The sequence below is a fragment of the Suncus etruscus genome, chromosome 5, assembly GCF_024139225.1.
Source record: "Suncus etruscus isolate mSunEtr1 chromosome 5, mSunEtr1.pri.cur, whole genome shotgun sequence".
NCBI classification, from domain to species: domain Eukaryota; kingdom Metazoa; phylum Chordata; class Mammalia; order Eulipotyphla; family Soricidae; genus Suncus; species Suncus etruscus.
The window spans coordinates 122,046,319-122,064,437 of NC_064852.1; the positions used below are offsets into that span (position 1 = coordinate 122,046,319).

Here is an 18,119-nt window from a genome sequence, read left to right on the forward strand (position 1 = left end):
TTCAAGGAAGAAACAGCACTCTCCAAACAAGTGGATGCAAGATAAACAAGTGGGACTATATTAAGCTGAGAAGCTTCTGCACCTCAAAGGAAATAATGCCTAGGATACAAAAGCCACCCACAGAATGAGAGAAGCTATTCACCCAACACCCATCAGATAAAGAGCTAATATCTAAGATATACAAGGTACTGACAGAACTGAACAAGAAAAAAAATCCAACAAAAAAAACAACCACACATAACCCCATCAAAAAATGGGGAGAGGGGCCGGGAAGGTGGCGCTAGAGGTAAGGTGTCTGTCTTGCAAGCGCTAGCGTAGGACGGACTGCGGTTCGATCCCCCGTCGTCCCATATGGTCCCCCCAAGCCAGGAGCGATTTCTGAGCGCATAGCCAGAAGTAACCCCTGAGCGTCAAATGGGTGTGGCCCCCCAAAGATGGTCAAACGGGTGTGCCCCCCCAAAAAATGGGGAGAAGAAATGAACAGACACTTCCTCAAAGAAGAAAGACAAATGGCCAAAGCACAAGATAAAGTACTCCACATCACTAATCACCAGGGAGATTCAAATCAAAACAACAATGAGGTACCATCTCACGTCACAGAAACTGGCACAATTCAAAGAACATGAGCGATCAATGCTGGCGGGGATTTGGGGAAACAGAAACTCTCACTCACTGCTGGTGGGAATGCTATCTAGTCCAGCCTTTATGGCAAAGAATATAGAGATTTCTCAAAAACACTGAAAATTGAGCCTCCATATGATCCAGCTATACCATTTCTAGGGATATACCCTAGGAACTCAAAAACACAATAAAAAAAAAATCCCTTCCTCACACCTATATTCATTGCAGTGCTATTTACAATAGCCAGACTCTCGAAACAACCGTGATTCCCTTCAACAGACGAATGGCTAAAGAAACTGTGGTACATATACACAATGAATATTATGCAGCCGTCAGAAGAGATGAAGTAATGAAATTTTCCTATACATGGATGTACATGGAATCTATTTTGCTGAGTGAAATAAGTCAGAGGGAGAGAGATAGACACAGAATAGTCTCACTCATCTATGGATTTTAAGAAAAATTAAAGACATTGAAATAATTCCCAGAGATTAGGGCCGGAAGGACGGCTCGAGATATGAAGCTCACCACAAAGAGTGTGAGTGCAGTTAGAGAAATAACTACGCTGAGAGCTATCATAACAATGTCATTGAGTGAGGGATGTAGAAAGCCTGTCTTGAATACAGGTGGGGTAGGGGGTTTGGGAGGTAGGAATTGGGGGCATTGGTGATGGGAAATTTGCACTGGTGAAGGGGGGTAATCGTTTTATGACTGAAACCCAACTATAATTACGTTTGTAATCGCAGTGTTTAAATAAAGATTATTAAATAATGAATAAAGATAGGAGATATGATTAACTCACTCAACCATAACAAAGCTAGAAAGTAAATACTGTTATTAACTTCATAGTATAGAACATAAAGATGAAGCTTGAAGTAGTCAAGTAACATGCCTGAGATAACCTTCATAGTATAGAACATGAAGATGAAGCTTGAAGTAGTCAAGTAACATGCCTAAGATAACCTCTTAGAGTTAGACCATTAGAAACAGGATTTAAACCCAAGTAGTCCAATTCCTAGACTATATTACCATACTACTGACCTAATGCAAGAAATAGCATTATAATTGTTTTTGGGTTGTTTATTTATAGGAGAGGACTACACCCAGCAATACTCGGGGTTTACTTCTGGCTTTGCACTTAGGGATCACTCATTGTTGTGCTCAGGGGGTCAATTGGGGGTTCCTATGCAAGGCAAGCACCCCTCTGTACTCTCTCTCTTTGACCCCAAACACCCATCGTAATTAGTCCATTATAAATTGCTCTTAGCTTCAGCTAACTGGCAATTTGTTAGACTACATAAATCAAGTTGTCAGCTTTGTTTTGTTTTAAATAATACTTTAAGACCTATAGAGGTATTATTAGTTGCTATCTTAAGCCTTTAGAGTATTTAAAACTTTAGGGATATGGGGGAAACTAATTATCCACATAAGTGTGTTTTCTTTGAAATTAATTGAAGTCTTATTATTAGAATGTTTTAATATAAAGTTTCTTATTTAGGGCACTTTCAATTAGCATATAATTTTCCAGGAAAAAAAAACTTCATGTGGCAAAATTTCTCAAAATGACTATGTAAAAACTAAAGTCTTTGTTTTAAATAACAATAATAAAATAACGCAAAAAAAAAAATCCAGTCCTACTTTTTGCTTGTTAAACTGCAGAAAGTTTTCTTTTAAAGCTTACTTTCTTTCTGGAAATAATTTTTGTTTCCAATTCACATTGAAAATCCACATCTCTCTCTCTCTCTCTCTCTCTCTCTCTCTCTCTCTCTCTCTCTCCTTTCTCTCTCTCCCCTTTCTCTCTCTCTCTCTCTCTCTCTCTCTCTCTCTCTCTCTCTCTCTCTCTCTCTCTCTCTCTCTCTCTCTCTCTCTCTCTCTCTCCTTTCTCTCTCTCCCCTTTCTCTCTCTCCCCTCTCCCCACTTCCCCTTATTCCTCTCTTTGACTTCTCTCTTTTCCTTTCCTCCTGTCTTTCCTCTCCTCCTTCCCCCCCCTCACACACACACACACACACACACACACACACACACACACACACACACACACACATTCAGCAGGAAGGCAGGCAGTAGGCACAGGAAAAAGGAAAGAGGAAACAGAAAAAGAACTCTATGCCCCTCTGAAGAACTCCACTGCGTAGATAATTCCCTCTGCATTTTTGCCTTTTTATTTCTTTTTATTTCCGTTTTGGGACACCTCTTTTATCATCCAGCCAGCCCGGATAGACAAAGCACTGCTGGTTCCTTGAGCGACAGAACTCCGGCAGGGGGGTTGGCTGTAAAACGACGTGGCATGGAAATTCTCCGCTAAGTTGTAGCAGCCGCTTGTGTGTTTCTCTGCACTCCAATCCAGACTCCGAGAGTAGAGGTTTCATCATCATGGGCTTAAGGACGCTCCAAAAAAATGGATAGAAAAAGTCTCCAGCCACTTTCTTTGGACCCAAGTGACTTCTTTTTGCACATCTCTGGTTTAAGTGGAGGGGGGAGAAATCAAAGCAGTTAAGTCTGTAAACTTTGTTTTCACAGCTTTTACAACAGAATTTGCTGCTCTCCTTCCCCTATCCTGCAATCTAATTCTTTACAGATTTGCCATGGGGTGCGGACTAAGGAAGCTGGAAAATCCTGATGATAGCAGCCCTGGAAAAATATATTCTACTCTGAAGAGACCGCAAGTGGAAACAAAGACAGAATTTGCTTACGAATATGTATTGCTGGACTTTACTTTACAAGGTAAATATGAATTCTATCTTATTTACGAAGTGTTTCAAAGGGAGGGAATGACCAGTTGTTGTTGTTGTTGTTGTTGTTGTTAAAGTGTTAGGTCGTGAATTATGAAGCTGTTGTGCGTAATCCAATTGCATGATCAAACAATAGATTTGCTTTGGTAATTATATTTTGAAAAGCAGTTCACTAAAAAAAGGGCATGGCTCGTGTGTTTTATAAAATTAGAAAAATTACTGGAATTTTTTTTTTCTTTTTTCAATCAAATGGTTTATTTGTAGAAGATACGTTTGGTTACCAGCCCAGGTCACCAGAGCCTTAATGACAGTTTTGTATTTTGGGGGGGAAAAAAAGATTTGAAAAGCACAAGGACTCAGCATATAGAAAATGCTACTCACATCATGGGCAAGAGCATTGGCCAAGCTGGTGTTTAGATTCACAGTGATGTTTAGAGTCTGTGTTTCAGGTTTTGTGCAAACTAAATTGTGCAGTTTTGAAAATTCCGAGAGGCGGTGGGGGTAGGGGTCCTGTGTGGAAAGGTAGTCTGAGAACACTTCCTTTGGTTAGTGCCCTGTCCGGGATAGAACACAGAGACTCCCTGTTCCAGAAAGTTGGAAACACAAATAAACAAGCCCAGATGGCAGCTCTGGGGAAGGAGCAGCGGAGACTCTACTTCACAAATACTTTGTCTCTCTTCTTTGGGAAACTTGAGAATCCTGGACTGCCGGTGTGAATAAAAACTGGGCTTTTTCCAAAGCAGAATGAACTCTGTCATTAAGGAGTATAAAAAATAAAATTTCGGGGACCAGGCTTGCTGTGCAGTATTCCAGTCATTCATATTTGGTGTTATTTTGCAAGTCTTACTTTTAGTTCTAATTAGTCGCAAATTTTTATCAATTAATAGGATGTTTATACTAATTTAGTGATCCTGTTGGGTATTATCTTGTTTGGGGTTGGGTTTTTTTTTCCGAACTTGAACACAAGTTTTCCATTTGGGGATTTGCTTTGTAAACAGTACATCTTTGTGTGAGAAGCAAAAGCAGTCCAATTTCCTTTGTCAAAAATAGAGTTGTGGCGCAAACACACTCCTTGCAGGAACATAGATCAATTCTGTATATATGCTTTAAACATATTTCATTTCCAAGGCCCCAAAGGAGAAAATGTCAACATCCTTTTTTTTTAATTTTAATTATGAAAGTTAAAAGTAGATGAAAACAATGATAATAGCCAAAGAATTAGCAAAAGCATCAGATGGACTTTTTTAATACTTCTTCAAAAACTAACATTTGAGAAAATACTTATGATTTGGTGCTACTTTGTCTCCACTGATTGTTACTTTTAGGACTTCCAGTAAATCCGTAAGATTTAAGTGGACTTTTATCAACCTTAAAACCTTGTTTGTTTCTAAATGTTTTGGCGGAGATATTTTGATTCGCATTTTAAGATTTACTACACCATCGCTTTTTGGACTTAACGTAACTTGAAAAAAATAATTTCTATTTTTCCCTGTAGAACCGTTAGTAATCTCAAAGGTGTAGAAACACAAGCCCCCTGAAATCAGAAATATCTTCCTTTGGAAGTCAGTTGCGTTTTCTTTTCTTGGAAGTCCTAATATCTGAGGAAAGAATATAATTTCTGCCTTCCAATTTGGGCTTTGGAGTTGGTAACAAACTCTTGCATTATCATGTGTTGAGGCTGAGCCTTGTCTGCAAGCATCACAGAAGTGAGGCACATCTTCAAGGTGTACCTGGTTCCTGTCTGGTCCAGGCATTTGTTCTTCTGGAACTCCTTTCTCTCTAATTCTTCCACGTGGTGTTTTGTTTTTCACTTTGCCTTTTCCTCAGAAGCCTCTATCAACCCAGTTCTTCCAACCACCTTCCTTTCATTTGTTGCATCTGACCTCCACCTACCTAGCAGAATTGGGTGGAGGGTGGGGAGAAGGGACTTGGAGCTTGCCAAGGCCCCTATTTAGTGCTGGCCAAGTCCCCCCCTAGGCTTCTGTAAGGGCGTTCTGCGCTTCAGTAACCGCTGTGGAAAGAGCAAACCTTTCAGGAAACAAAATGGCCTGGTGACAGCTGTGTGTGCTCTTGAAGAACTTGCCCCTTACCTTCTTTTCCTTTGTCTGGCAAGAGAGTCAAGTCTCAGAGCAAGCAAAGGAAGGAGACCCTTTGAGATCGCCAGTGCACTGTGTGATGGTGACTATTATGATCTTGCACAGCTTTATTTTCCATTCAGTTGACCACACTTGGTGGGGGGGGGGCTGGAGAAAAGGGACTTTGAGCTATTATTTCCATCTCTACGGGAGAAATCAAAGCATGTCAATTTAGCATAGAGGTTAAAGAGCCTGAGTCCTGAGCTCTTCTACACATTCTGACAAGTTAATACACTGTGCTTTGTCTTGTTTTCCTCATCTGTAAAATGAAGAGTCTGATGAGACTTAGACCATAGAGTAGTTTTAAGGATTAAAGGAGATAATACAAGATAATCTATTTGGAAAAGTTCCTGACACTTGTAAGAGCTTTACAAAGGTAAACTAGTATTATCTCTCCTGGCTTTCTGCCAGGTTTGCCAACTGCACTAGAAAGGTTCAGTAAAATTTTTATGATAATTTTTGAATGGTTTTATGTTTATTTTATGGGGTTATATCACAGACTTTTTTTTAATAATAATTTTTATTTTGACCAAAGTAGATTACAAATATTTCACAGTAATATTTTAGGTATATATTGACATTGAATCAGGGGAATTCCCACCACCAAAGTTGTCCTCCCTTCACCCCCATTTCCAGCATGCATCCCCTATCCCTCTACTTTACCCCTTGGGTTGCTGGTATAAGTGGTCCCCTCCATGTCTAGCTTGTTGTAGATTGGGTATTGATTCTGTCGTCGTTGGCTTAGGGTTTGGTGTTTAAGTCCGATCATTGTTATTACTACTTAGTGATCATACAACTGTGTGGTCTTGTTACCCTCCACTATTTCTCCCTCAATTTGAGAGGCGGAACAAGATGGTTCAAGTTATGTGGTTTTGTTTGAAGAAGAGAAAAAAGAAAAAAATGGAGTAAAAATCAAACAAGCAAAAAATGGGCAGAGTCCTTCTATAGGGGCTATAAATATTAATTTGAGAGAAGGGAAGAAGGAAGAGAAACACAACAATACAAAAATAAAAATCAAACAAAAAAAATCCAAAAAGCACCACAGCAATAAAGACAACCACCACACAATAACCACTGTCCCAAGGGCCGGCGAGATAGCTTGGAGGTAAGGCGTTTGCCTTCCACGCAGGACAGTGGTTTGAATCCCGGTATCCCATATGGTCCCCCATGCCTGCCAGGGGTGATTTCTGAGCATAGAGCCAGGAGTAACCCCTGAGCGTGCCAGGTGTGACCCAAAAACAAACAAAAAAAACAACAAAACAAAACAAAACAAAACAAATATATATATACATACATATATATATATATATATAAAACACCACGGTCCTGAAATAAAAACAAAACAAAGCACAAAAAATGAAAACAACAACAGCAACAATAGCAAACCCCCCCCAATTATTTTGTGCTGCTTATTCTTCTTTTTTATTTTTTTAACAATTGTTTTGGGGGGGGCAGGAGAGATAGCATGGAGGTAGAGTGTTTGACTTGCATGCAGAAGGACGGTGGTTCGAATCCCGGCATCCTATATGGTCCCCCGTGCCTGCCAGGAGCGATTGTGTTTTGGGTTTTTTGTTTTGTTTTGGTTTGGGGTCACACCCAGCAGTGCTCAGGGGTTATTCCTGGCTTTGCAATCAAAAATCACTCTGACGGGACCATATGAGGGGGGCCATATGAGATCCCAGGGATCAGACATGGGTCAGCACATGTAGGGTAAACACTGTACCTGCTGTTCTATCGCTCTGGTCCTATCACAGAATTTCTTTCTTTCTTTTTTTATTTATTTATTTTTGGTTTTTGGTTTTTGGGTCATACCCGGCAGTGCTCAGGGGTTACTCCTGGCTCTATGCTCAGAAATGTCCCCTGGCAGGCACAGGGGACCATATGGGATGCCAGAATTCGAACCACTGTCCTTCTGCATGAAAGGCAAGTGCCTTACCTCCATGCTGTCTCTCCGGCCTCATCATGGAATTTCTTAACATAAAGTTAAATTAGCTCAGTAAGTGCAAGTAGTGTTTTTGGCTTGCATGTGGCCAAACTAAGTTCAATCCCCAATATCCCATATAGCCCCCTAAATACCTCCACCAAGAGTGAGCCCTGAATGCAGAGTAAAAATAAGCCCTGAGGACCACTATGTGTGGCCCCAAAACAAAATAAAACAAACAAAAAAAGATTATGAAATAATTAACAGTAGTAATCCAAAAGGATTTGTTTATTAGCACCTTGTATACTCCTTGAGTGCAATTCAAAGATTAATAGTCTGATGCTTCTTAGAAAATGTAGAGATTTTTTATTAAAAAGAAATTCCACAATATTCAAAACTCAACAGAACAATAGATGGTAACTGCCATCTTTTGAAGTATTTGAATTTCCGGTTGAATTATGTGAAATATATTGAGTAAAAATTTGTCCTTTTCTACCTAGGGTTCTTATTAATAGAACAAGAAAGAGGAAACTCATTGTCTTTTGTCATCATTGTTAACAGTAGTAACAACATATAATGTATATATTCCATAGATCCTGGTAAATACTGGAAATACAAAAGGGAATAGGCAGATTTTTGATCTTTGAGTATCTTATATTATAACATGTCAAATTCGACAAGATACTGAGCTCCTCAAGATCTGGAAGTAAATTTTACCCACCTTGGTGTCCTCCTCTGTGCCCAGCATATGACCCATGGCCAATAAGCTTTACGGAATAAACCATTAAAAACTTACAAAATATAAATGCAAGAAAGACTGGAGAGCAAGTACAGCGGGTAAGGCTTTTGCCTTGCATGCAGCTAGACCAAGGTTCAATCCACAACACCACATCTGGTTCCTGAGACCAGCCAAGAGTGAGCCCTGAGCTCAGAGCAAGGAGTAAACTTTGAACACCACCAGGTGTGCTCCCTCACCTAAAAAAGGAAAGCACAAGCGATGTCAGGGGAAATTTTGGGGTAGGATTCACTAATTTTGGATAGGCTCACTGGAAGTTGAACTAAGTTAACACTTTTAATGAAACATGAAGAAAAATTTAGAATGTAGAAAAGCAGAAAAAGATGAAGAGGTGAAGGCCAAGTTCAGGGTTACTAAATGGAGCACTAATGTAAAAGGGACTTTGAGGAGAAAAACATACAAATAGAGTAGAAAGCTCTGACCTCTCTAAGGGGGAAAGTCTCAAGACCAGTTATAGTGGTCAGGACTATAATCACAAGGGTCTGTCTACACATGATGGTTAGCAATAAGCAAGAAGTGCAAAAGGCAGGTAACAGGCAAGATGGAGGAACAAGCAACCTGGATATGAAGAGACAGAAAGGAGAAATAATCCAGGGGGACTTCCCAGTTTGGGGCCTGAGTAACTTGTCAACCGAGTAACTGTTAACAATGCTTCTTGGGGGGCCTGCGCAGTGGCTCTAGAGGTAAGGTGTCTGCCTTGCCAGCACTAGCCTAGGACGGACCACAGTTCGATCCCCCGGCGTCTCATATGGTCCCCCAAGCCAGGAGCGACTTCTGAGCGCATAGCCAGGAGTAACCCCTGAGTGTTACCGGGTGTGGCACAAAAACAAAAACAAAAAAACAAACAAAAAAACCAATACTTCTTGGGGCCAGAGTGGTAGCACAGTGGTAGGGCATTTGCCTTGCAAGTGGCTGAACTAGGATAGACTCCAGTTCGATTCCTGGCATCCCATTTGGTTCCCCAAACCTGCCAGGAGCAATTTCTGAGCACAGAGCCAAGAGTAACCCCTGAGCACCGCTGGGTGTGGCCCCCAAAAAATCAACAAGAGAAGAGTCAGATAGTTACAGAGGTTAAGATGCATACTACTGAATGAGAAGTTAGGATACAAACTATAGAGTCTAATCCCTTCCTTCTCTTAATTTATATCCAACTGCAGGCAGTTATGAATAAGCACCTCATTATACGTGCACACTATGCCACAGGTATGAGGGTTATAGAAGTTGAAAGTAGAGCAATAATAATTAAATGATGTGATGGAGATGTGAGCTGACATGCTACTGGGAATCAGTTTGCAGCATATAAATGCATCATATCAAGACAGCTTAATCTTATCCAATACCAATTTATCTCAATTAGTGTAGGAAATTTTTTTAATAACAGGTGCTTGGGTTGTATTTCAATGTTAGAGCATATGGCTCACATGGCTGGGTTCTGTCCTTGGCACCACAAAAAACCAATCGGTCAAGCAAATATTTTATTTTAGTCTATGAGGTTTTTAAGCAAAGGATAATTATTTTTCAAGTATTGAGCTGGAGAGATAGCTCCATTGACTAGCACATATCTTGCGTAAAAGAGTCCCAGGTTTATTTCCTGGTACTTCATAGTCCTACAAGCTCTGAAGGAGAGCCAGGAATAGTCCCCAAGAAAATCCAGATGTGGGACCTCCAAAATAAAATTGTTTTTTTGTTTTTGGGGTTTTTTTGTTTTGTTTTGTTTTTTCGGCCACACCTGGTGACGCTCAGGGGTTACTCCTGGCTATGGGCTCAGAAACTCTCCTGGCTTGGGGGACCATATGAGACACCAGGTCGAACCGCGGTTTGTCCTAGGCTAACGCATGCAAGGCGGATGCCTTTCCACTTGCGTCACCGCTCCAGCCCCAAAATTAAGTTTTAAAGTATTGACATTTTAGGGCCCGGAGAGATAGCAGAGCGGAGTTTGCCTTGCAAGCAGCCGATGCAGAATCAAAGGTGGTTGGTTCGAATCCCGGTGTCCCATATGGTCCCCCGTGCCTGCCAGGAGCTATTTTTCTGAGCAGACAGCCAAAAACAAAAACAACAACAACAACAAAAATAAAGTATTGACATTTTACAAACTAAAGCTAACTACTGGAAAGTTGTTTGACTTTTGTGTGCTGCACTTTGGTTTTAGTGGGGTTTGTTTTTTTGTTTTGGGTGGGTTTTGGTTTGGTTTTTTGTTTGTTTGTTTGGTTTTTTGGGGGGGCCACACCCAGTGATGCTCAGCGGTTACTCCTGGCTGTGTGCTCAGAAATTGCTCCTGGCTTGGAGGACCATATGGGACACGAGAGAATCAAACCCAGTCTGTCCTAGGCTAGTGCCAGCAAGGCAGATTTCTTACCACTCTGCGCCACTGCTCCAGCCCCTCGATTTTTTGTTTTTGCTTTTTGTCTTGTTTTAGTTTAGTTTTAATAGTGCTGAGGCGGGCCCAGAGAGATAGCACAGCAGCGTTTGCCTTGCAAGCAGCCGATCCAGGACCAAAGGTGGTTGGTTGGAATCCCGGTGTCCCATATGGTCCCCCGTGCCTGCCAGGAGCTATTTCTGAGCAGACAGCCAGGAGTAACCCCTCAGCATCGCAGGGTGTGGCCCAAAAACAAACAAACAAAAAAAATAGTGCCGAGGCATTACTCCTGGCTCTGTGCTCAGGAATCATTCCTGGAGGGCTCAGGAGACCATATGGGATGTCAGGGATAGAACCCAGGTCAGCCACATTGCAAGGCAAACTCCCTACCCACTATGGCTCCACTGTGTTCCAGGTTTATTCATATAAATCCACTTTGCATTTTGAGCATTTTCAAAGCACCATCAAAAGATTTTCTGATTTTCTATTGTCAGTTCTTCACAATATCCTTGTATGGGATGGTAATAATCTTGCAAATCACATAGCACTGTGATTTGCAACCAACCCCCACCCCTGAATGCTGTCAGCAGCACCATTTGACCCTTCTCCCAAAGAACTGATGTTGGGTGGGTAGCTAAGAGCAGGATGGCTTGCAGCTGCTGCTCAGGGCCTGTGCTATTCAACTCCCAGCCAAAACAACCACCAGCTCCCCCTTAATTTCCTGCTTCTAAATGTAAGAGAGATTAGACTGCCCTTTTCAGCCCGATAAGCAGGATGTGGCCTATCTCATGAATGGTTTGATAAAGCCAATTATATATCTAAAATAGGTGGGGGAAGTAATAGAGCTTCTGACATTAATACCTCTGTGCGCGAATGTCAAATGAAAGGCGTGGCTGAGCCCATACGAGATGTAATTATTCATTCTGGCAAGCCCTGATGCTCATTTCAGGCTCATGTCAGCATAATTTAAAATGATGTTGGAAAAAAAATCAAGGGGTTACATAAAGGGAAGTTCCCCCGTCACATATCCCATCTACTTTTCCACTTGCTCCAATGTTTACCTTTCTGAAAATGGCAGTTGCACTTTTTTAGCATAGGGCCAATGTAGGGTTAAAAAACTATTTGCTTATATTCTGACCCTAACCCTTTCGTCACCATCCTCCTCCTCTCTCAATGATGAGGATTTGAGTAGGTTTCCTGCATCCCGGGATGCTCACCACTGTCTTAGGTTCATAGATGGTCTGGCTTGAACAGAGGCAGGTTCTGATCTGCAGGAGCCTTGAGGCAGCCCAGGCAGAAATCTCAAACCTATGATACATAATACTTGGGCCCATTTAGTTTATAGATAGATCTAACTTGGTATGTATCATTCTAAAATACTGTCTTTCTTTTATAAATTAGGAGGTTTTACCTAAGAGTCTGGTTTGCAGGAGCAGGGAGATTTCCCACTGGGCTAGAGCAGTTATCTTCAGGTAAAGGAAGGTTGGTTTACTGCCTCGAAACTGCACATGACCGGGGTGAATGTTTTGCATTCACCCAAATTTGTCACCAAACATGGCTGGGAGTGACCACCAAACACTAAGTAATAGCAAAAATAATGATTATTTTGATTGGGGGCAGTCTTTAAAAGTAAAAGTTCCACTAACATTCCCCATGGCTGCAGTATGCCAGGGTTTGGTTAAACTTTGGTTAAACTGGTTTTTGCTTTTGCTTTCTGAGGCCGCCACACTCAGAAGTGCTCAGGGCTTTGTTCTGGCTCTAAACTCGGGGATCACGCCTAACGGAGCTCTAGAGACAAAAGGGGATCCTGGGCTTTGAGCCCAGGTTAGCCACTTGCAAGGCTAGTGCCCTTCCCACTGTACAATCTCGCCAGCACCCAGATAAAGTTTTGAGTCTTCTCTCAGAACAGTGCCTTTCTTTGTCCTGTCAGTCTGGTAACCTGGGACATTTGTGTCCATGACTCCATGTAAGTATATCAGTATAAGCTCAAGACCTCTGAACTAAAGTATGAGATAGAGGCTTTTAATCACCAGTAACATTAGAAACCTGAAATCCAAAATATAAACAGTGGCCTCTGATCTAGAGCATGATTTGAAGCATTTCACCTATTGTGGGAGGTAGAGACCTCTAGGATTCTGTATGTTGGGAACTGGCCCTTCTTTGAAGGAAAGAAAATCCAGTCTAGGGAGATCATTCAAAGTGCTAGTGCCTAATTCTTAGCCTACTACAGCACTGGGTTTGATCCCCAGTACTATATGGCTCCCTAAGCACCACCAGGAGTAGCTCCTCAGCACTGTCAGGTGTACCACCCCCCTACCAAAGCAAAGACACAAAATCCCAAATGTCCACAGTGATCTTTTCAGAGGTTTAGGAAAACCGGCAGTGACTTCTTTTTTGTTTGTTTGTTTGTTTTGTTTTGGTTTTGGTTTTTGGGCCACACCCGGTGGTGCTCAGGGGTTACTCCTGGCTGTCTGCTCAGAAATAGCTCCTGGCAGGCACGGGGGACCATATAGGACACCGGGATTTGAACCAACCACTTAAGTCCTGGATTGGCTGCTTGCAAGGCAAACGCCGCTGTGCTATCTCTCCAGGTCCCGGCAGTGACTTCTATCTGCTTGTTTTCAGCTTCATTACAAAATGGACTTCTCAGAGCTGAAATTCTGACAGGCATATCATGGATTCTGAGAGCTTACTTCCTGCCATATGCTGGGCTTATGTTTTATAATTATTCTCCAAGCCGCTTAGGAAGCTAATACTATTATCCTGGTCTCAGAGAGGTAAAAGAGCTTGTTTCAGATGGCCACTCACAGGGCCGAAGTGATAGAACAGCGAGTAGGGCGCTTGCCTTGCACGCACTCGACCTGAGTTCGGTCACCGGCATCCCACATGGCCCAGTGAGCAGGCCAGGAAGGCGTCCTGAGCAAAGCTAGGAATAACCCCTGAGCATTGCCGGGTGTGGTTAAAAAAAGACAAAAAAAAAAAAAAAAAAAGATGGCCACTCACACAGTAGTGAGGGGAATAACCAGGAGTTGAACCCAGAAAATTTGCTTCACATGCCTGATGCTCAGGAGTGGAAGAGGGAGAATAGTCCACTATCTGGTCCTCGGGAGGATCATTGAAGCAAACCACCAACATTTGTATTACATTTACAAGTCAGGAACTTCCTAAGAACAAATACTAATTCATTTAACCCCCAATGTAAGGTTTGGTTCTATGACTATCCTTGCGTTTCTTTAGAGGAAACAACATACTTGGGTGGAAAGTACCTTTCACAGAGTTGGAATATGGCTCCTGCCTGTTCCTTCCTGCTGTCTCTTCTGAGCTGCTGCTCCAAGAACACCTTGGAGTATTAACTGGGTGTGTTCATGTCACAAGAAATTAACTGAGTCGATCAGTTAATAGGTATTTTTAAGCATTTAACCATAATTTTCATGTCTACTCAGAGTTCTCTTTATTGAAAGACACACAGATTGCCAGCCTTGCTCTAAAGAGGTCATTATTCACTCTGGGGAGCAGTGACACAAATTCCTCTTTCTTGGAGCGTGCAGCTCTTCCTTTCCTCACATCTCCTGGCTCATTCTAGTCTCATTTCACCAGAGATTAATATCATGAGACACTGAGTGAATTACAGAAAGGGAAGTTCTCAGAAAATTCCCACGTCCGTTTTCCGCCACTTGCTTCTGGGCCTGCATCCATCTCTCTTGAATGCAAATATACCAACCCTTCTCTGTTAGGAACATAAGCACACTGAGCTCACAGTGAACATGAGCTTTACATGAACTCAAAGATGCCTGTTGGGGTCAGAGTGATAGAACAGTCAGTAGAGGATTTGTCTTGCATGTGGCCAATCCAAGTTTGATCTCCAGCATCCCATATGGTCCACCAAGTAGCACCAGGGGTAATTCCCAAATGCAGAGCCACGAGTAACCCCTGAGCATTGCTAGGTGTGGACCAAAACCAAGCAAACAAAATATGTATCTGTTATTGTTGATGTATAATTTTTTTATACCTTTGTAACTTTCCTGGGTATCTCAGTTAGCAGTTTCCTGAAACAATTTCTTCTCTAAGTGGACTGGATAGGATGGGCTCATATAGTTCAGCAGTAGAGCAGCTACATTACATGTATGACACCCTGAGTTTGAACCTTATCAAAAACCACAAATAATAATAAATAAGGTCATAAATAAAAATATTTTGGCATAAGGACTAAAACTATAAACCTCCTAAAAGAAAACTTACGGAGAAGACTTGGTGACATTAAATTTGGATGTGACAACCAAAACACATACAACAAAATAAAAAATAAATAAATAAAACGGCATCAAAGGCCGGTGCAATGGTGCAGTGGTAGGGCATTTTGCCTTGCACACAGCTGACCCAGATTAGACCACAGTTCAATCCCCTGGTATCCCATATGGTCCCCCAAGCCAGGAGCAATTTCTGAGCTCATAGCCAGAAGTAATCCCTGAGTGTCACTGGGTGTGGCCCACAATTCAAAATAAAATAAAATAAAATAAAACTGCATCAACTTTAAAATGCTCTATACATCAAAAGGATACAATTACCAATGGAAGTCAGCCATTGAAATGGGGAAATATATCAGAATATATAAAGAACTACAATTCAACAATAAAATATAATCCAACTTTAAAATGGGCTAAATGCTTAAAACTCATTCCTCCAAAAATGATTTTTAAATAGACCAAAAAACACATGGAATAGTGCTAACATTAATTATTAGGAAACCTCAAATAAAACCACAATGAGATCATCTCATACCCATTAGGATGACTACTGTCGAAAAAAGAAAAAGAACAAAGGTTGGCAGAGTTGTAGAGAAATGAAAACAGCTGTGCAGTCTTGGTGGGAATGTTAACTGGTGCAGCAACCATGAAAGAGAGTGTGGTCATTCCTAAAATAACTAAAAACTAAATTACAACATATTGCTGACATCAAAATTATTGTCAGAAAGTGAGGCCTAAAATTAGAGCCTTCTGAAGTGAATGTGACTTTGATCTGTTTGCTGAATTCTCAAAAGATTCTTAAAACCACCCTCACTTTCAAATATTAAAAGAACAATTCACAGGGGCCAAAGAAACAGCATGGAGGTAGAGCATTTGCCTTGCATGCAGAAGGATGGTGGTTTGAATCCCGGCATCCCATATAGTACCCCGAGCCTGCCAGGAGCAATTTCTGAGCGTATGGCCAGGAGTAACCCCTGAGCGCCACCGGGTGTGACCCAAAAACAAACAAACAAACAAAACAATTCATTCACAATACTGCTTGTTTGTTCTTGCTGTTATGTCTCTCTTACGACCTCTAGATGTATTCCAGGATTTACTAACCTAACATTTCGTTAAATCAATATGAATGGCTTTTTTCTCCTCCAATCATTTCACCATTTGGTTCTCCTTAGTAACCAACCATATTTTAACCTATCAAAATGGCCTAAGGAAAATCCAAGTCAGTGAAAAAACCTCACTGCCAACAGTGGAAAAAAAAATACCCATAAAAATATGATACCATCTGAAAATGGAATAAACAATATGCAAGCATAAAGGATGGCATGATTTTTTTAGGCAGCAGACAAGGAAATGAAAGCCTGGTAGCATGAGAAAGTGCTTTAGGAAATCCATGTTGTTCAGCCAAACATCACAAACATAGGAAAAGATAGAGAAAATGATGCCTGTTTAAGAATCAAATGTCAGAGTGTGAAGATTTTTGTGAGTCATGCTTATGCACTGCTCTGCCACGTTCTTTTTTTGTCTTGTGATGTTTTATTTTGGGGCCATATCCAGAGGTGTTCAGGGCTTACTTAGGGTTCTGTGCTCAGGGATCACTCCTAGTGGGCTTGGTGAACCACATGGGGAAGCAGGAATTGAACCTACGTTGGCCATGTGCAAAACAGTACTCTAGCTGCAGTACTATCATTCTGACCCCAAGCTTTATACAGAAAGCAATGATAACCATTGTAAGACTTGCTTTAATAAAATTTGTCTTTAACTCCGTAAAGGTTTATATATTTTCGGAAGACAAAATTACCATATTAAGTCTACCATCCTTCCAATTCTTTGGACTTCCTCCATCCTTTTAACCACAATCCTCTAATTTAGGTTAGTAAATCCAGGGAAATAGAAGTCTTAAGAGAGACACAGAGAGATACTTACCTGGCAGGGGCAATTCCATGATCACGAATGTGCTTCCCCAGGCCGAGGCTCACCCATTTCACTCTGGGTGTGCTTGACCCCTGCGATTTCCCCAAATGTGCGAAACTCAACTGCATAATTCATGGTAGTGGGGAACTGCGTTCGTGCTCTCCCCTGACAAAAGAGAGAGACAGAGACAGAGAGGGAGACAGAGAGTCAGAGAGAGACAGAAAAAACAAACAAGCAGTGTTGTGAATTGCTCTTTTGATTGTAAAAGTGAGGGTAGTTGAAAACATTGGGAATCCAACCTCACTTGACTATCAAATGCTAAGTGTTTGTTTTCAGTGAACTTTTGTCTGTTCCTGTGCTTTGTTCCTTTTTATACTACATATGAGTGAAATCACTTTACAGAGTTATAGACAAAATTTTATTAAAGCAAGTCTTACAATGGTTATTATTGCTTACGAATGAAATCACTTCTGTTTGTCGTTCTCCTCTGACTTACTTTGACTATCATAGTCCTTTCATTTCAAGCACGCTGTAGGTTTTTCTCTTTCCTTGTAGCTGAGTAGTAATTGTGTGTGTGTGTATACATATATATTTTTTTTTCTCAACCTCTTTTTTTCAATCCACTGTTGTCAGACATAGGAAATTTTTATATATTGACTTACAAATGTGCTGCATTAAGCGGAGGTATGCATGTACATATTTTCAAATGAGTGTCTTGTGTTTTGGAATAGATGCCCAAGAATGGAAAGACTGTATTATATGATTGACTTTTTTAAAATTTTAGAAATATCCATTCTGTTTTCCTACAGGGATTGAACCAAATTACATTACCACCAATAGTACATGAGAGTGTTTTTGGATTTTGATTTTTGGACCACACCCAACATTAGCTGAGAACTGCTCCCAGTTCTGAACTCGGAAGGCTGTCAGCTATGCTCTAAGGACCATGCAGTGCCTAGGATCGAACTCTGGTCTTTAGCATACAAGCCATTTGCTCAAGCAGTTGACCAATCACTTTGGCTGAAGGTTCATTTTATATCATGGCCTCTCTAGTACTTTTTGTCCTGCCTTTTTGACATAGGTAATTCTCACAATTGTGAAGTGATATCTTATGATTAATTTCATTTGCATTTACCTGTTAATAAATTATAATGAACATCTTCTCATGTGCCTCTTTATCTCTTTGGTGAAGTATTTATTTGGCTCCTTTCACCATTTTATGAGGTTTGTTTGTTATTGAGATATGTCAGGTATATAATAGGTCTTGAATATATTAACCCTTGTATTTTAGTTTTGGGTCATACCTGATGGTGCTCAGAGATTACTCCTGGCTCCTTGCTCTGGAGTTAGTTCTGGTGGTACTCGGGGGACCATAATGAATGCTGGAGTTCAAACCCAGACTG

At 41.1% G+C, this 18,119-nt stretch overlaps 2 protein-coding genes and 1 non-coding gene across 4 annotated transcripts in view; all 3 read left to right on the plus strand.

The window, feature by feature from the left end:
* SF3B1 (splicing factor 3b subunit 1) overlaps positions 1-18,119 on the plus strand; it is a 350,612-nt gene that overhangs the window by 132,195 nt on the left and 200,298 nt on the right. The gene's annotated exons all lie outside the window — the stretch shown is intronic.
* The window catches only part of RFTN2 (raftlin family member 2), a 67,378-nt gene continuing 51,977 nt past the window's right edge, over positions 2,719-18,119 (plus strand). The window contains exon 1 of one of the 2 annotated variants that reach the window (XM_049773256.1): positions 2,719-3,345. In XM_049773256.1, coding sequence (XP_049629213.1) covers positions 3,207-3,345 — 139 coding nt within the window. In that variant the 5' untranslated portion in view covers positions 2,719-3,206. The remainder of the gene's footprint in view (positions 3,346-18,119) is intronic. The other variant, XM_049773257.1, reaches the window with a different exon arrangement.
* Positions 16,721-16,884, plus strand: LOC126010283 (U1 spliceosomal RNA). Its single transcript, XR_007496375.1, has one exon. It is a non-coding gene; the product is annotated as a U1 spliceosomal RNA (small nuclear RNA).